Source organism: Hippocampus bargibanti, linkage group LG11 (assembly GCF_051943395.1).
Source record: "Hippocampus bargibanti isolate YZ-2025 linkage group LG11, ASM5194339v1, whole genome shotgun sequence".
NCBI classification, from domain to species: domain Eukaryota; kingdom Metazoa; phylum Chordata; class Actinopteri; order Syngnathiformes; family Syngnathidae; genus Hippocampus; species Hippocampus bargibanti.
The window spans coordinates 5,364,605-5,385,000 of record NC_142744.1 but is presented as its reverse complement, the minus strand read 5'-3'; the positions used below and the strand labels follow the sequence as shown (position 1 = coordinate 5,385,000).

Sequence of the window (20,396 nt, the reverse complement as noted above, 5' to 3'; positions counted from 1 at the left end):
TATTCGTCTCTCCTTTATGATTGCGTTATGTACACATCTCCATTCGATGTACGGGGTTGTTACTGTCGTGCTGACAGCCTCCTTATGGCTTTCAAGGTTCTCAAAACATTTTTTTTCATGGTTGTATGAGAATACATGTATTTTATTCTGGAGGGCAGTTACTTCCTGGGTGATTGTTGTGGTATTTTGCTGTACAGTCGTAGTGGGAACAGAAATGTATTTGTTTTATTTCTCGCACAGGTGAATTAACTAAATTGATGTCTCTTTCAGTCATCCCGAGCATACATCATGGAGCTGCAGGCAGTTATGATGGCAGCCGGCGGGGGCTCAAGGATGACTGACCTGACGTACAACACTCCCAAAGCAATGCTTCCGGTTGGCAACAGGCCTCTGATATGGTACCCTCTAAACCTGCTGGAAAGAGTTGGCTTTGAAGGTGCGATTTACCTTGCACTAGATCATAACAAATTATTTTTCTTGGTTTTATGAATGTAGGTAAATGTGTAAAGTGCTTTAAAAACCATCATGGAGGATGTCATCATCCTACCCGAATGGAATTAGAAAATTAACATTCAATTCGGTCACATCACATTCGTTATGCATTTTTAAGTATTAATATATACCACATATACATAGATCTAGAAATTGCATCTTAATAATAATAATACATTTCATTTTTAACTGCCTTTCAAAACTCTCAAGGTCACTTTACAGTCACAGGATAAGTTTTTCTGTGGGTTAGCAGCGGCAGCCACATGCGCCAGCGTTCACTCAACCCGGAAGTAGCTTGAATCGATGGAAAGCTAGCTAAAGCTAGCTAGCTAGATAGTCAGCTAGCCAGATAGCTAGCTAGCCGGCCGATATCTAATAGCTAGCAAATAGCTAGCTAGCAAATGATAACAATACTAATAATAATAATACATTTCATTTATAAGCGCCTTTCAAAACTCTCAATGTCACTTTACAGTCACAGGATACGTTTTTCGACTGCGATTTAATCTAATGGTGGTCTTCGTGGTAAAATGGCTTGAAACATGGATGAAATTCAAAAGTGAGAAAAAAAATAAAGCTCACCCTGACGTGCAAAAATTGTTAGCAAATACATTTTGGCAACAGCAAACGAGCACTCTAACCATGAATATTAACCTTAAATACATACATATACTGACTAAAATGACACTTTAAAGATAGGATTAACATAGATGTAGTTCACTTGTGTATAGTATATCGGCACGGAATGTTTCACGGAATGAGGTTTACAATAATGCTACTTTTTTTAAAATTTCACAACCTTGTCAGCACTTCATTCGCTAATGTCAGGTGTGTGCGTCCTGACTCCACTTACACCGCAGCGTTTTAGCCTCTTATGGGGTGACGTGCGGTCATTCCAAAAACATTTGGCTTATAAAGGGGTTTGTTGTAATGTGCTGTTCTTGCCACTAAACAGAGCTACTCGTTGTAAAATAAATAACAACCCAGTTGCTTCTCACGGCTTTTACATTTCAAATATAATCACCATGTGTGGCCAGTACTTTTTTTTCTATTAAACTGTGTGCAGCCAACTAGCCAAAGGCCCACCATTAATTTTTACTAGGCTAACATAGCAAGTGAGCAAATGCGTTACGCAAACCATTTCATGCAGATAAGGCTGCAATTTCTTAGATGTATTAAAGAGATCTGCTTAGGTTATTATTTACTTCAAGTGAAGCTAAATTTGGGTCGTTGAAATGTGCCATGATCGACAATCTACAATGTGATTCAAGATCTGACATATTTATGGGCTGTGCGGTGGGAGTCCCTGACATACGGAGTATCATTCAATCAGCGAGATATGCAGTCTTACTGGTTTAAGCATATCATATGACTAAATCGGTCAAGATAACAACTTTCCTATTTGATAGTTATCTAGCTTTCTATCTATTTGAGTTACTTCCAGGTTGAGGGAACGCTGGCGCGTGTGGCTGCCGCTGCTCACCGGCAGAAAAAAATATCTTGTGACTGTAAAGTGCCTTTGAGAGTTTTGAAAGGTGCTTAGAAATGAAATGTATTATTATTATTTTCCTTCCTTAATTGTCCTTACGCAGTTATCCATTGTCATTTATGCTTTTCCTTTTCTTCAGAGGTGATCGTGATCACCACCAAGGAGGTCCAAAGGATGATGGCCGCCGACCTCAAATTAAAGATGGACGTGAAGCTGAAACTGGACTTCTTTTGTATCTCGGAAGATGAAGACATGGGCACAGCCGACGCACTCCGAAACATCCACGAAAAAATCAAGGTGTCATGCATACAAATGTTTCAACAATTATTCTCATATGTGTGACTCGTGTTACTTTTGGTATTATACCTTATAATATAAACCACAATTTTTATTTTTCACTTTCAATGAAGTCATAAATATGGACAAATTACCTTTGACATTTGACCGACCTCTCACCTGATTGGTGACTCAGAAAGGGGAATCCCAGCATCCCGGTTAAAACAACTGGCCATGAGAGAACATATTTCATTAGTGTGTTGAGCTACATAGCATCTGGATGAAGGCTTCCACCCATGTTGATATGTAACTTTTTTTTTTTATGGTAACCGCGCCAAAAGAAACACTACCGAAAGAAATCGCTGTGAAAGTCAACAAAAAAAGGTGGATGATCGAAAGCCTAATGAAGGATTGGCTGACAAGAGTGCTATGGCAAGTAAGGGGGCGCGGGGGTGATTTCCACATACACACACCAAAAAAACAAACAAAACATAGCTTGTTTTGGACTACATGAGAGTCAATTTCATCGTAACTTTGAAAGAAGCCACAAAGAAAATAAATTCGACAAACTGTTTTCAGTCACTCAACATCAGCGGTGTATGATAATACGGTATAAGGCTTGAAACAGTGTATCTGTCATATACCATTGCACACTTGCCTCAGCAACTCAAATTATGTTTGTTAGTTGTATAGTTGTAGTAGTTGCTAAAATGGTGTATTTTCAAAATGTTTCCATATATAAGGCACACCGGACTATACAGCGCTTCTTCAATGAATGGAAAATGTTTTCCAAATATAATATAGAAATATATAAAAGTTTTCCAAATATAAGGCACGCCACATTATAAGGCGCGACAGTAGAGGCTGGTGTTACGTTTAATATATTCCAGCATGGACTGCTAACTACTTCTTCTACGGTAGGGGTGTCAAAGTCATTTTTTGCCGCAGGCTACATTGTACTTATGGTTTCCTCTCGAGGGCCGTTATGAATTTGGGGAAGCCAGTAGAATGTTGAATCCCCTCCACATATTACATATAGAGCGCACAAAAAATTAATGAAAAACTAGTTTTCAAATCTGAAGTCAAGAATAATGACTGTTGTTGTGGTTTACATTCAAAAATATGACATTTTGGTTAGGACTTTAGCAAGCGGCATGTAATTTCACAAGTTTGATTTGCTTTCACGGGCCGAAGAATATGATGTGGCGGGCCAGATTTGGCCCCCGGGCCTTGCCTTTGACACCTGTGTTCTTCGGTATCGGGGAATGGAGTCAGTGGCTGCTATCAATAGTCGCGAAATCTCTTGCGGCTCAATGTTACTTCACATATAAGGCGCACCGGCATCCCCAAATACAAATACATCCAACATTCACTGAGCACCGTATTTTCCGGTGTAAAAGGTGCACCGGAGTATAAGGCGCACCACCAATGAATGGTTTATTTTCAAACCATTTCCATATATAAGGGGCACCGGAGTATAAGGCAGACTTTCAATCAATTAAAAAAGTTTTCCAAATACAGGGTGACCCAAAAAGATGCGTACCCATGAAAATGTCAATTGTGGCTTTGATTAAAAAGCTATTTATTTGAAATTACAATCACACATTATTCAGTTTATGGAAGACCATTCACCAGAGTTTCAGCTATTTCTGTCAATTTTTAGTCAATTTATGGCTTTCTCAAAATGTCCACCATTTCAATGCAAGCAAACCTGTACTCGTCTGACAAAGTTGTCAATCACTTTGACACACTCCTCTTTCAGGAGAGTAACCAAAAAAAATGCGTCCTACTGAGTTCCCTCACTGCAGCAATGTTTTCTCCCGAAAGAGGAGTGTGGAAAAGTGATTGACAACTTTTTTGGGTGAACTTTTGGAACACATCTTGGGAAAGCCATATATTGACTAAAAAATGACATAAATAGCTGAAACTCTGGTGAATGGTCTTCCATAAACTGAATAATGTGTGGTTGTAATTTGAAATAAATAGCTTTTTAAATCAAAGCCACAATTGACATTTTCATGGGCACGCATCTTTTTGGGTCAACCTGAAATATATAAAAAGTTTTCCAAATATAAAGCGCGCTACGTTATAAGGCGCTACAGTTGCGGCTGGGGTTACGCACTACTTCTTCTACAAGGGTGACATGGAGTCGGTGGCTGCTGACAGTAGTTGCGAGACCTGTTGTGGCTCAATGTTACTTCACATATAAGGTGCATCTGCGTATAAAGCACAGGGTCGTCTTTTGAAGAAAATCAAGGCTTTTGGGTACGCCTTATACATCGGAAAATACGGTAATCAAATAAGCACCAAATCACAAAATCGCTAATTTGTATCACTAATGTTTTTTTTACGCAGAAAATTAGCTAATTAGCTAAATTAGCAAATGTTTAGGGCATGAAGGAATTACGCCCTCTGCTGGTTACATCCAAGCGGTGACAGCCACACATTTTGTTTGGTCAAACTCCGGTAAAACCTGGATCAGTAACTGTCACACAGCTGTCTTAATTTTAATTCTCTTTGCATCACGGTGCTTTTTCAACCCCCCCCCCCCTCCCCCTTACACCCTTCCGCCATTTATACTCATAAAGATTCTTATTATCCCCTCCTTCCTCACCCAAGAGTTCTTTATTTAACCTCTAATATAACCTCACGCAAGCAGCACAGTCCAATAGGACAAGTCCCCTCACGTTCCCGTTGGAGGATATTGAAGTCCGTAATCCTTTGAGCAGCCAACTAGATTAGAGGTATTGAGTTACACACACTCTCACACTGGAGGCTGATGAGTGAGGGACCATAACCATGGCCTGCCAAATCCCAGCAGTGGAATCAATCAAACTGTCAGTGTGGCGCATGAGTACAGAATAGACACATACAAGCTCATCTCTTTACACTAACAACCTTCCACCAGGGGGGGATTTTGTGTTACCGATCAAACAAAATACTTTGCAATAATCCATCCAAGCTCTCAGAGGAGTTGAGAAATTCTCTTCCCCTGAAAAGAGAGATTATAAGCAGCGTATTTTAGCCTATGCCTGATTTGTCGCCCAATGAGTGAAATGTGTACTTAACGTGCACTTTATTTTTGTTTGATTGTTATGTGCGTAAAGCCTCCTGGACGTTTTTTTTTTTAAATCACCGTTCACTTTTAATCACCTGGCTGACACGGGTTCTGTTCTTTGTTAACGTTAAAGCTGCGTGACATTTGGGGATAAAATGGCGGATGGTGCTTGAATGCCTTATTGATGAACATGTCACATATGCGGGGAAAAAAGTGATTTTGAGATGAAACAGAAGAAAATTTGGTCATTGGGTGTTGGTGGGTTGATAAATCAACTCTTCCATGAACACCTGTAGTGGAATAACAAGAACACAAAACGTGCCATAACTCAAAAACGAGAACACACAAAAAAAAGTCTTGTTGTACTCCCCGTGTTATCACACACGCTTCAATGCAAAAACGGTGGCTTCGGCAATGAGAATACCAGCATTAAAATCCTGGGACCACAGTGTGCAATTTATGTCCTGTTAGAAAGACTTTCAAAGAGGAAGCTTAAAAAAAATAATAAAAGACAGCGTGTGTGGCGGGCATGTGTGTGGTCCTGACCTGTCCAGAGATCCTGGCTGTTGAAAGGCCAGAGTGTCTCTGTCTCTACAGCTGACTCCGCTCCGCCGTCGCCTGTGAGTGTCCATGTGTGTGTTCCGTCTCATAGCACTTGTACCAACCTTCCTGTGTGTGTGTATGCGTGTGTCCGTGCGTGCATATTAAGATAGAGTGGAGGGTTGAAAGGTCTCTGGGGTCTCTGTGCCGGTAGATCTTCTGCAGACGACCATGCCACCTTGCACTGGCAGCTTCCTGTCGCCACGTCCAGAGCAGGCTATGCTAAAAGTTGGCCACCAGGTCACCTTACATGATCTTTGGAACTCATTTTTCAATGTAGGTCTGTAATCGATGAAAAGGTTTTGTCAACCTTCATCTGTACTTCTTTGAAGGTGTCGGACGTTTTGATCGTTATCCGAAGAGCTTTGTCAGCAAGCTAAAGTTGTGCTGGTAACTCTGGCCCTATATATATATCCTTAATGGACAGAGGTGGCGGTGCCAGACATCTTCTCTGATAGGTCCCTGCTCTAAGGTTAGGGGAGCATTATACTACTCCCTGATGCTAAGCTAATTATTTCTTTTGTCCTGTCTGATTACCTCTAATGTTATATGTCTGGCTCTGATTGCCCCATTAAACCTGGGTGGGCAATGTGGCGGGAGTATGCCCCTTTTCTCTTTACGGTGCCATATGAAAGGTCTTAATTGGCCAAGTGCCGTAAACCAATCACTGGGACGCAGCCTTTAAAGCGCAGGTGTTAAAGTCTAGGCCCAGGGGCCCAATCTGGCCCACCACATCATTTTATTCGGCCCCCGCAAGCGAATCAAACTCGCGAAATTACATGACGCTTGCTAAAGTCCGAACCAGAATTTAGACGTATCCCATGTAAACCACAATAACAGTCACTATATAACAATCATATACAGTAAAGTCTCGTTATATCGATATTCAAGGGAGTTTTATATTATTAGATATTCAAATATCGATATAACCGGGACTATCGATATATCCGACCCTGTTTGCATGTAATTTTCTCAGTGCGTGCATAGAAATAGTATCGATATAACCGGGACTATCGATATATCCGATATCGATATAACGAGACTTTACTGTACATTCATCACGGCCCCTGAGTAGAAACCGTACCTACGCTGTGGCCCGATGCGAAAAATGACTTTGACTCCTGTGCTTTACAGGCACACATACAACACTTGTGATTTTATGAAAACTGTTTATTTCTTCACTTTTCTCTTTTCCTGTTGGTGTTTGGTTTTTCTGTATTTAAAAAACAACAACATCACAATAATTGTGCCATTTTTTCCGGCGGCTGGAACGGATTAACGACACTTCAATCTATTTTCATTGAGTCTGTCGTTTTGATATGTAACTCAATTGAGAAACAAGATTGGCCACACAACGAGGGAAAGTCCAGCTTCCAATGTACTTCTAACATATTCGTCTCTGTTCCTTCTCCGTTGTAGGCCCGAGCTAAGGTGTCTCTGTCAATAAGATGGGGGGGGGGGGGGGGGTACTAATGGCAGGATTAGCCGTCATGCTGACAGCTCTGCATCACCGAGCAGACAAATGGCTACTGTGAATGGAAGGCCACAAGTTAAAACGCGTACATACATACTCCTGCACATACACACGCAATGTAAGGTGAGGCCTGTTGAAATGACAAATGGTACTTGCACGCCAATAAGTGTGTAAGTTAATATCTTAATGGAGTTATCAAGCTGAGTATTGATGTTTCAAAGTATTTCATTTTTCCTGTATGACTCGGGACCTGAGATGTTATAGTGATTCGCTTAGTAGAGGTTAAAAAATGATTTGCAGAAAAAAAACATCAGAAAGCCTTTAACTCATTCACTGCCCGACAATGTGCAAAAATGTGTCCATTCCAGTGCCAGGGTTTTTGTCATTTTCACTCAAATTGCAGGACCCACATAATATTGAGTTTTAGAACTACATAAACATTCAAATCAGCGTAAGAAACCTGATACTCTCTTCTTTCTTCAGAAAAAAAAGTTAATTCCTAAATTACCTGGGTCTGTAGTTATCTGAGCTTGAAATGGGGGCGGCTGTAAAGAATACAATGCAATACATACATATTGGTTTATATAGCGCTTGAACAACACCTGAAGCTGGAACAAAGCGCTAACATGGAAAAAATGGGAAATGCTGCCCCTTGTGGAAGGGAAAAACATTGCCAGAGGTCATGGCCAGCGCTTTGTCGACACCCAAACAAAACCCGAACAAATTCGGGAATGGCGCTCTGCGTCCTATATTCAATTCCCAAATAAATTCGTGAGTGGCAGTGAATGTGTTAAAAAATAGTTAATTCCTAAGTTATATGGAGTTATCTGAACTTGAAATGGGGGCGGCTTTGCAAAATACATTGCAATACATAGATATTGGTTCATATAGCGCTTTAGCAACAGCTGAAACGAGAACAAAGCGCTAACATGGACAAAGGGAAATGCTGCCCCCTGGTGGAAAGGAATGAATTTCCAGAGACCATGGCCAGCGCTTTATCGGCACCCAAGCGTGGAAAAAAAAATAAACCAGAACAAATTCAGGAATGGTGCTCTGTGTCATATTTTCAATTCCTGAATAAATGTGTGAATAAAATAGTTAATTCCTAAGTTATATGGGTCTGCAGTTATCTGAGCTTGAAATGGGGGTGGCTGTACAAAACACAATAAAATACATACATATTGCTTTATATAGCGCTTTAACAACAGCTGAAGCTGTAACAAAGCGCTAACATGGACAAAAGGCAAATGCTGCCCCCTCGTGGAAGGGAAAAACATTGCCAGAGGTCTGACCAGCACCCCTGTCTCACATCTTTAGTGCTTGAGCGCCCCCTGGCGGCTGTTAGAAAAAAATGCATGAATTGCCATATCATTGCATAAACCGCAGGGTTGAAAGCATGTTATTAAAGTCGCGGTTTATAGTTCGTAAATTACGGTAATAAAAAAACAAAAAACGTAGCAGGTAAGTAAAAATCTTGTTTGTTTGCTTTTCTGTTTTTTTTATTTTATTTTTTTATTTTATTTTTATTTTGTTCTCGCTTACCTCCTCAGACGGACATCCTGGTGTTGAGTTGCGACCTGATAACAGATGTGGCGCTTCACGAAGTGGTGGATCTGTTCAGGGCCCATGATGCGACATTGGCCATGTTGATGAGCAAAGCTCATGAATTCACAGAAACCGTTCCGGGCCAAAAGGGCAAGAAGAAAACGGGTAAATCCAAAGAATGCAATTTTCCCCTTCAGTGTCATTTTCTATTGTTAAAAAAACATATACAGGTAACATCCGACTTACGACCGAGCTCCGTTCCGACCTAACGGCCGTAAGGCGAAATGATTGTAAGTTGAAATGCATTCAAAATGTTGAAAAGAGACTCGGAGGCTAAATGACTAGCAAACGCTCGCCTCTGGTGCCATCACACGGTCGATTGCTATGTGAGAGTGACATGCTGGCTTGCGAGCCAAAATTACATACGCGTTGCCGGCCTGCTAGCGCGTTGTAGTGCCCGGGTAGAATTAACATTTTCAAAATAGGGTCTGGAGGTCATGGTCGTAAGTCGAGCCGGTCGTAAGTCGGATGTTACCTGTATTTGCTATCTATTAGCTGTCTATCTAGCTAACTCTTTATTAGCTATACAGCTATCTAGCTAGCTCACTATCTAGCGAGCTATCTATGAGCTATCTATAAGCTAGTTCGCTCACTTTATATCTTTTTGAGTTACTTCCGGGTTGAGTGAATGCTGGCGCGTGTCGTCCAGGTTAAAAAAAAACAAATAATCTTCAACATGTTGCCACTCTAAAATTTTAAAAATAAGGTCTGGAGGTCGTGGTCGTAAGTACGGGTGGTCGTAAGTCAAGCTGGTTGTAAGTCGGATGTTACTTGTATATAATTGGGTGTTTTGTTTTGTGTTTCCTGCAGCTGAGCAGCGAGATTTTGTCGGCGTGGACCAGTCAGGCAAGAGGCTCTTGTTTATGGCCAACGAGGTGGATTTGGAGGACGAGCTATCAATTAGGAAATCCATCTTGAACAAGTCAGTAAGCCGATGCCTTTTTACAAACTTCACATTTTACCCATGGAATTTCCATTCCGCGAATAAATAGCCAAACGTTTACTGCATTGTAACACACGCGTTCTTCATGACGACATTCCACCTCTTTTCGGCGCGACCAGATGTTTTAGTTTCTAATCAGGGTTCCTGTAGCTTGTGTGTGGGATATTTGTTACAGGAAAAGGACTGTTGAGGTAGGTTTTCATTCCCTCGTCCTTAAATGCACGTATGAGGGAGAGCAGCGTTTTGGGAACTCGTAAATACTTCGTAGAGCCGAAGCCACTGTAAATTCTGGAAAATGAGAACACGGTCCAGAGCAGCTGTTTGCAGAGCCGCCCTGCACTGAGAACTCTTCAGCCGCTGTCCTCACACCCACAAAGGGCATATTTTGGATTGGATTGGATATACCTTTATTCGTCGCACAGTGAAGAAATGTACATTTCACAGCAGCAAAGTTATGAAAGAAAGATGAAAGGAAAGAAAGAAGTAGAAAAATAAAATACAGGAAAAAAAAAAACAAAATTCAGAATCAAGTATGTAGAATACACAAAGAATCTGTCTCCGGTAGACATGCTGCACTAGTATCAGCATAAAAAAGACATGATAAATAAGTACAGTAAAGTCTCGTTATATCGATATTCAAGGGAGTCTGAAAAAATATCGATATAACCGGGACTATCGATATATCCGACCCTGTTTGCATGTAATTTTCTCAGTGCGTGCATATAAATAGTATCAATATAACCGGGACTATCGATATATCCGATATCGATATAACGAGACTTTACTGTATGTAGTATACTAATCAGAATCAAGAAGCCTGTAATAATAGCTATCTAGCTGGCTTTCTATTAGCTATACGGCTACCTAGCTGGCTGGCTATGTAGCTTGTCTATTGATTGGCTAGCTAGCTTTCTATCTATTATTATTATCATCATTTGCTAGCTATTAGCAATCTGGATGGCTGGCTAGCTATCTGGCTATCTAGCTAGCTGACTATCTAGGTAGTTATCTGTTGGCTATTGATTGACTAGCTAGCTAGCCTTCGATCTATTTGAGTTATTTCCGGGTTGAGTGAACGCTGGCGCCTTTGGCTGCCGCTGCTCACCCACAGAAAAACTGATCCTGTCACTGTAAAGTGACCTTGAGAGTTTTGAAAGGGGATTAGAAATGATGATGATGATGATGATGGTTATTACAGTAAAGTCTCGTTATATCGATATTCAAGGGAGTCCGAAAAAATATCGATATAACCGGGACTATCGATATATCCGACCCTTTTTGCATGTAATTTTCTCCGTGCGTGCATAGAAATAGTATCGATATAACCGGGACTATCGATATATCCGATATCGATATAACGAGACTTTACTGTATTATTTTTATTATTATTATTATTACAAAAAATACACAATCTTCCGATAGAAATGCTTTTTGAATCGCACAAATAAATTCAGGATGTGGTGCTGGAAATTGTTGAAATGAATCTGTTGTAAATTAGGTATCAAGTAGACAGGATGAACTTAACACAACTATTAGCTAGCTAGCTAGCTAGCTTTATATCTTTTTGAGTTATTCCGGCTTGAGTGAACGCTGGCTCGTGTGGCTGCCGCTGCTCACTCACAGAAAAACATATCTTGTGACTGTAAAGTGACCTTGGGAGTTTTGAAAGGAGCTTATCAATGAAATGTATTATTATGATGATTATTATATAAGAGTCCAGAGTTAAACATTTCTGATTTAGGGCCTCTCCAATTATACATCAGTATCAAAGAATTACACAAGTAAACAGGACAAAGTGTTTTTATGTCAGGAAATCAGAGGCTAATTTCCGGAGTTTGGGATTTCTACAAGCCACTCGTGGGTAGTTTATAGGTAGCGGGAATGTTTTACACATCAGTTTTTTTGTTCCTAGCCACTGGTCCCATCAAAAGCACATTGCGTTTTTATCATCTTTTTTTTTCCTTTTTGGTGTGTTGACCGTGAACGCTTGTCGCCCATTTGTAATGTTTTATTCGCCTTTCGCGAAGTAGCCTTGATGAATGATTGTTGAAATGTCAATAAAAATGACATGAAAAGATTCAGTCAGGATTACTTTGCAAGGATATTAAAGCTTAAAGTTCGGCATCTGCTTTTAGTTAGGTCAAATTTTCTTTTTCAAAAGTATTTTTTTTTTTCAGATTCCAACAAAAATTCTCTGCAAGTGCTCTCTATTTTGAAATTATTTGATATCTATTCCATTTGGTTTTTGGATAAGAAAATGTTTATTTTTCATTCATTGAAAAAAAATCCAATTGCCAATTCAGTATTCACTCTTTTTATTTTACTCTGTGTTTGACTGCTGTGACCACATTCTTTCACTCAAAAGCTTGCTAACACCAATTATTAATTTGAACCTTACAACAATAGCTACATTTCTGTCCACTTCTATTTCATGTACAGTTCACGCATCAATCCACAGATCTTCCGCCGATCGGTGATGGACAGCGATGTCACAAACTCCAAGTCCGATTTCCAAGAGGAACATAACTATCTTATAAATACAATACAATACAATACAATACAATACAATACAATACATCCTAATTTATATTGCGTTTTCACAACAACTGCAGCTGTAACAAAGCGCTTCACATAATAGTCAACACAAAGCAAAATAATAAACACAACAGGAACATAAGAACATGGACAATCTTAACGACTTTCCCCATGTACTCTATGATGTTTGAGTGCAAGACAAATACTTTATTACATGAAGCAGTTCTAGATGAAAGAGGAGAGCATGAAAGCCTCCTTTTCACCAGTGTATCAGAGATGTCAATGTGGAATGTGCACGTCTGTCTGCTACAAACTAAGTTTTCAACGCAAACGCAAAGCTGTCGCATACATTAACAAAAACGGATTGTCTCACATCTCTTGTCCCACATAAATCCGCTTCAATTCCAAGCCGCGACAATTCCACATACGCACATTAAAAACACCCACAGAGCAGGCCTTTGTGTGTGTGTGTGTGTGCTCGCACATGTGGTTTAATGCTCTTGAAAAACAGCGTCACACGGAAGAACCCACGCAATTTGATTGATGGCATTTGCTTGTAAAATGTGTGTGACCGAGCGATTCTCCTGAGTCACACTTGTCAGACTACTCGGAGCTTTTGGTTTCATAATCCATTCTAATTTCACCGGACAAGCCATGATGAAGTTGTTCTCGTTCCATCCAACCATTTCAACTTCCTCACTGATTATTTTCCCTCAGAAATTGCACGCGAATGAATGATGGATACTGTTGCTGTTACAGTATCGGAGAAAATGGCCAAAACATTCCCAAAAGTCTCTGCAACTCATCCCTTGATAACTTGCATGGACTGCTTCATTTATTGCAATTTTTCAGCGCCATTTTATGTGCAGTGATAGCTCAGCTTACAAAGGCTTTAGCATAAGAACTTTTCGCTTTACGAACATTAAATTTGCGAGAATATAATCTTGGCACACGAACTAGTTTTTGGCAAACGAACCAAACCGCTCAGAGCGCCACGGTGGCTGGCGGACTAATTATCATCACCCCTCTTCTTGAGTGCATACGTAGTTTGTTATCAAGGATACGTTTGCTATTATGGGACCGAAAAAAGAGCCCAGCACAGGCTAGTGTTCAGCCGAAGAGTACACAAAAGATAATTACGGTCGAGAAGAAGAAGGAGATCATCAAAAAACACGAACGAGGTGTGCATTTGTGTCCTAGTACCAGGACGCTAAGTCGACCATTGCTACCGTCCTAAAGAACAAGGAAGCTATTAAGGGTGTTTCTGTGTTGTATCAGGAACGGTCTCAGGCAATAGAAGACGTTGAAAAACTTCTGTTGATTTGGATTAATGAAATCAGCTAGCAGGGGACAGTGTGAGTGAGGGTATTGTCGTCGAGAAAGCACGTCAACTTCACTCGGATATCATCAAGCGGCAACTACATCAACGACCATCACAAAGGTAAATAAAATGACTATTATAAAGTACAGTTTATTTCTTTAATTACAATACATTAGCACATTTAGTATACATAAAATAAGGTATATTTTGTGTAGTTTTAAGGCTTATTTAGTAGAAAATTATGTTTTATTGGTACCTGGGAACGGATTATTCTCATTTTAATGGTTTCTTATGAGAAATAAATCTTTGGCAGATGAACTTTTCGCCTTACACACACTTTCTGGGAACCAATTTAGTTCGTAAGATGAGGTATCTGTACTTTGTTGAATTTGCCGGGATTGTCAACAAGACTCTTCTCTGTTTTGTGTCTCTCTTCAGTTTCGAGACTTGAATTGTTCTGTTTCAAATGGATGCTCATCGCCAATGTCAATGTTTATAATTATTTCTAAAGTATGTTAATCATTCAAACCAGGGCTTTTTTCCCCTTTATTTTTCCTCTGCTTTGTAAACACTAATAGTTGTCATAATTAGTAGCAACGCTGAGTTCTCAGGCAAATCATGGCACATCAGTCATATTAAATGTTGCGAATTGCCAGACATTCTTTCAGTTTTTTTTTTTTATGGAAAAAAAAATCAAGGTTTTCGTGTCAAAGCATCACTATGAACACTGAACCGCCATGTCTGATTTTCATTTTGTCAAAGCTGCATGGTTGTTTTGTGGTAATAAGACACAATCCTTTCCAATCAATTGCTTCCAACCCAAAAGAATCCAAATAACTACAGCGGGTACTGGAAAATGTTCAGCAATGGTTTTTTGCGTATTACGTTAGTTAACATTTGACTTCGTCTGTTTTAGAAATGGCCTCGACCCTCCCACCTTGTGTATTTTTGTTTTGTTTTACAATCTAATAATTGAATGGCCGCTGGAAGGAGGAGTATGTGTATCAGGGAGGGTGAGTACGGCTTGGTTGATTGAAGTCTGAAAGATGACTTGGTTTTCTTTAGCTCTCTCTTCATAAATGTCGAGTATGTTTGCGTACACCCATGCCGACATAAACCTGTCTTCCCTCTAAACCCCATACAGGGTCGAAGGGCTTGGGGAGTAACGGACCACATGTAACTGTGTTATTTATGTATTCAAGATACAAAAATGTCAATGTAACTGTTTCATGGAACAGTTTTTCAAGAAGAAAACAAAATGTGCAAAATCATATTACTGGCAAATTTCTGACAAATATGTGCATTATTGAGCAGAATTTTATTTTTAATGTGACAGTGTGTAGCTTATTGGACATTTTCCCATTCCTTTCACTTGTTGGAACACCTTATTGAGTTCTTAAAACGAATTACCCTCATAAAATGAAGCTGTCTGCCCGTATAGCTAGCGAGCAAGTTGAATTTCTGACAAATATGTGCATTATTGAGCTGGATTTCATTTTTCATGCGGGGGTGTGGGGGGGGGGGCAGTCCCTCTTAACTTATTGGACATTTTGGAACAATTTGTGGAGTTCTCAAAACGTATTAGCTTCATAAAATGAAGTTGTCTATCTGTCTGTATAGCTAATTAACTAGCAAGTTGGCAAGCTAGCAATTCAAGGTGTTGCCTTCAGGGACAGTTTGAAAACAGCCAATTACACTCGACCTGTAATCCATTCACCCTTCCATCCATCTATAGGGTGGGGAGCCTTTCTGCCTGACTGTTCTTTAATTATTATTATTATTGTTTTAATTGTTTTAATGGAGAAATTTGTGTTACACTACTTAAATATTATAGTACTTAGATTACGCTACTAACCTGAAATTGCCCCACCCACCGTGTGCAGCATATATACAGTTGCATATTTGCTTTTATCTTGATTGTATATCTTATTTTCCGGTGTATAAGGCGCACCCCCAATGATTGGTGTATTTTCAAACTTGTTCCATTGAAAGGCGCTTATAAATGAAATCAGAATCAGAATCATCTTTATTGCCAAGTATGTAGAACACACAAGGAATTTGTTTCCGGTAGAATCGTCGTCAAAAAAACTGCTAAGTGGCACTATACAGTTCCATTTTTGGCTACTGTTGAAGAGTTCAAAGAGTTCATGGCTTGGGGGAAGAAGCTGTTTAAATGTCTGCTGGATTTGTTGCGCATGGATCGGTAGCGCCTGCCTGAGGGGAGTAGCTGGAAAAGGTGGTGGGCAGGGTGCGGAGGGTCCAGTAGGATTTTCCGCGCCCTTGTTCGGATTCTTGCAGTGTGCAAGTCCTCGAGAGTGGGTAGGGCGGTGCCAATGATTTTTTCCGCCGTCCTAACCGACCGTTGAAGTCGGATTTTTTGTATGTTTTTGTAATGTATTATTTTATTATTATAAGGCACACCACATTATAAGGCGCTACAATTGCGGCTGGGGTTACGCACTACTTCTTCTTCTACAGGGGTGCCATGCAGTCGATGGCTGCTGACAGTAGTTGCAAGACCTCTTGTGGCTCAATGTTACTCCACACATAAAGCGCACCTGCGTATAAAGCGCAGGGTCGTTTTTTGAAGAAAATCAAGGCTTTTGGGAGCGAAATATAGTATTTTATACTTTTGCACTCTGTACATTTCTCTTCTGAAACATTTCATCAACTATTTTTTTTTCCTCTTTCCAGACATCCGAGGATGCTCATCAAAACCGGTCTTGTGGATGCTCATCTTTATTGCATGAAAAAAGCAGTGGTGGACTTTCTAAGAACAGACAACAAGTGAGTGCAACCACTTTTTCTCCAACCCAAAATATGCCATTCCCCCGTGTCACTTTCAAAAATGTCTGAAATATTCCGCATTTAACATGGACACGGAGCTCAGCAAAACACTGCCCAGCGCATTCACTGTTTTAATCTGTCGCAAATGTTCAGGAAGGTTACACGGTGTGAGAGGTTTTCGTGAAAGGTCCCCTTCGCAGGGTATTTTTAGCAAGGTGTTAATTTGTTTTACAGCGTGTCACCGAGCCAAGGCCATAAGGCCTTTCGCCCATAAAGTGGAGCCATGTCACCTTGGCCGCACAGCCCTCAGCGTCAGTGGCTACGCTACACCGAAATTTTGAACGATTTGGCTCCCGTTGTGGAAATATGCAATCTCATGATATCCAAACAAAAATCAACCGCTTTTTGTTTACTCCTCACCCCGCGTGAATGATAATAACGGAAAGTGCTTGTTCTGCGTCCTTTTTTTTTGTATAAGGCGCACCAAAAAGCTTTCATTATCTTCAGAAGATCAGCCTGCACCTTAATGAATGGTGTGAGTTTTTCGATATATAAGGCGCACTGGACTATCAGGCGCACCTTCAATGATTGAAAAAAACATTTTCTAAATACAGTAAAGTCTCGTTATATCGATATTATCGGGAGTCCGAAAAATATCGATATTACCGGGACTATCGATATATCCGACCCTGCGTGCATGTAATTTTCTCCTTGCGGTCATAGAAATAGTATCGTAATAAGCGGTACTATCGATATAACCGATATCGATATAACGAGACTTTACTGTATATAAATACAGTAAAGTCTCGTTATATCGATATTCAAGGGAGTCTGAAAAAATATCGATATAACCGGGACTATCGATATATCCGACCCTGTTTGCATGTAATTTTCTCCGTGCGTGCATAGAAATAGTATCGATATAACCGGGACTATCGATATATCCGATATCGATATAACGAGACTTTACTGTATTTATAGGATATGACTTCACATAGACGCACCTGTGTATAAGGTGCATAGTCATGTTTTGAAGAAAATGAAGGCTTATATGTGCACCTTATATACCGGAAATACAGTACAATGCGGCCAACTGCAATTTGGAGGGCAAATTCTTATTTTCCGGTTTATAAGGTGCATTAAAAATCCTCTCTCCGCCTTATACGCAGGTGCGCCTTATATGTGAATATTGAGCCGCAACAGGTTTCGCAACTCCTGTCATCAGCCACTGACTCCATTTTGCCCCCGTAGAGGAAGTAGTGAATAAAACCCCAGCCTCTACTGTAGCACCTTATAATGTGGTGTGTCTTATATTTGGAATACTTTTATATATTTAGAATGTTTTTTTTTTTTTTCATTCATTGAAGGTGCGCCTTATACTCCGGTGCGCCTTATACTCCGGTGCGCCTTATATATGGAAAATGTTTTAAAATACACCATTCATTGGGGGTGTGCCTTATATTTCGATGCGCCTCATACGCCGGAAAATACGATACTTCACATATAAGACACACCTGCGTATAAGGCGCAGTCATCTTTGTAGGAAAATCAATGCTTTTGGCTGCGCCTTATACACCGGAAAATATGGTAACATTGTTGTCACTTAGTTAATATAACTTCATCAGTAGACTCACTTATCTATACTTTTTTCCAAAACTTGACAATGACACGCACAATAAAAAAAAGTGTCATTCCCGTTTGACGTTATTTCTAAACAAGCTCTTCCTCTTGACCGCAGATCCATTTCATCAATCCGTGGCGAGCTTGTGCCATATTTGGTGCGCAAGCAGTTTTCCAAGGCAAGGAGCAATCCAAAACCAAAAGATGACACCGATGAGCAGAGCCAGGCGAACAATGACAACACGCCAAATAACGGTTAGCATCACACACGCAATGCTACTCCATTTGCTGTAAATCAACTCTGGACTCCATTTGTTCTTCTGTATCATGTGGATGTGTGGAATGGTGTATATATTTTGTCTTGTTTTGGATTTAAGAACATGTCAAAAGAACCGAGAATCTGTCCATTTAATCAGCGGATGGTTCTTGACTGCAGACCGAGGAAGCCAGCTGTTAAGATGGACGACTTAATATTTTTCCTTTCAATTCCTAAAGCGGCCTGGATGCGAGTTACAGTGATCCATTGCTACTTCACGGTTCACTTATCGTGGTTTTAGTGCATCGCAGATTTTTTTTTTTTTTTTTTCAGGGGAAAAAAACTGCGGAAAAATGCGGAATGACTCACACGATAGCCCACGATTTCTGTCTTATCACGTATTATTATATAACGCTACTTCACGGATTTTCATCTATCACGGGTGGTCCTGGTCCCCAGTAATAATAATAATAATACTCATTTATAAGCGCCTTTCAAAACTCTCAAGGTCACTTTACAGTCACAGGATAAGTTTTCCTGAGGGTGAGCAGCGGCAGCCACACGCGCCAGCGTTCACTCAACCCGGAATAACTCAGATAGAAAGCTGGCTAGCTAGCTAATAGCTAATAGATAGGTTGAAAGTTAGGGTTAGTACTTCTGGCGGTGTATTTCTTGTGTTACAACGCGTGACAATATCATGGCGTCTGATGATCGCTCAAAAAATTTGGCAACTACCGTATTTTCTGGTGTATAAGGCGCACCGGAGTATAAGGCACATTCCCCCAATGAATGGTGTATTTTCATACTTTTTACTTATATCAGGCGGACTGGACTACAAGGCGCACCTTCAATGTATGACATGTTTAAACAAGTATTCATAATAATAATACATGTCATTTATAAGTAGTCCATATATAAGGCGCTGAAGTAGAGGCTGGGGTTGTGTTTTATATATCCTAGCATGGACCGCACACTACTTCTACAGGGGAAATGACGTCTGTGGCTGCTGACAGTAGTTGCGAGACCTGTTGCGGCTCAGTATTACTTCACATATAAGGCACATAAGGCGCTGGGTTATCTTTTGAATAAAATCAAGGCTTTTGGGTGCGCCTTATACACCGGAAAATACTGTATTCAGATCAAGCTTCTTAATCCAACGTTCGATCTTGGCCTTGCTTCTCAAGTTTTATCGCTAACAGCTGCTTCTCCCACCTCTCCCTTCACAGAGCTTCTCATCTCATCACGGGACGATCGTCTCCTCCAGCTGGCCCAGGAGCGCTCCTGCTGGAACGACCATCACGGCGACATGAGCGAGGCATACCACGGCGGTAAACTCCGCTGCTACGTGCACATCATGGACCAGGGCCTCTGCTACCGCGTCAACACCATCGCCGCCTATATTGAAGCCAACCGCCTGGTAACCATCCGATGAGAAGATATATATTTCACATCTTCTTCTTAATCCCAATGATTTTATTTTTTTTGCAAGGTTCCCAAGCTTTTGTTAGAAGAGCCAGCAGTCCACCCTTCTGCCGTCATTTCAGAGAGATGTCAGGTTTGTGTCAGCGCTTGTTCCGCACGTTTTTGTCTAATACTGATTCCTGGTTGATAGTGCTCGTGCTAATCGTCCTCAGATGGTCAAATTATCTCCGAATTTATACAGTGATACATTAGATTACCAACTTAATTGGTTTCCAGAAAATGTTTGTAAGGCAAAAAGTTTGTCTAACAAACATTTATAATAAGAAACAATTAAAAATGAGAATAATCCGTTCCCAGGTCCCCATAAAACATAATTTTCTACTAAATAAGCCTTAAAACTACACAAAATATACCTTACTTTATGTATAATAAATGTGCTATTGTATTGTAATTAAAGAAATGAATTGTACTGTATAATAGTCATTTTATTTACCTTTGTGATGGTCATTGATGTAGTT

The 20,396-nt window shown here is 40.3% G+C and overlaps 1 protein-coding gene across 1 annotated transcript in view; it reads left to right on the top strand.

The window, feature by feature from the left end:
* eif2b3 (eukaryotic translation initiation factor 2B subunit gamma) overlaps window positions 1-20,396 on the top strand; it is a 38,682-nt gene that overhangs the window by 452 nt on the left and 17,834 nt on the right. The window contains exons 2-9 of the mRNA XM_089008221.1: window positions 271-436; window positions 2,121-2,278; window positions 8,940-9,099; window positions 9,805-9,916; window positions 16,488-16,580; window positions 18,319-18,455; window positions 19,683-19,873; window positions 19,946-20,011. Coding sequence (XP_088864347.1) covers window positions 289-436; window positions 2,121-2,278; window positions 8,940-9,099; window positions 9,805-9,916; window positions 16,488-16,580; window positions 18,319-18,455; window positions 19,683-19,873; window positions 19,946-20,011 — 1,065 coding nt within the window. The 5' untranslated portion in view covers window positions 271-288. The remainder of the gene's footprint in view (window positions 1-270; window positions 437-2,120; window positions 2,279-8,939; window positions 9,100-9,804; window positions 9,917-16,487; window positions 16,581-18,318; window positions 18,456-19,682; window positions 19,874-19,945; window positions 20,012-20,396) is intronic.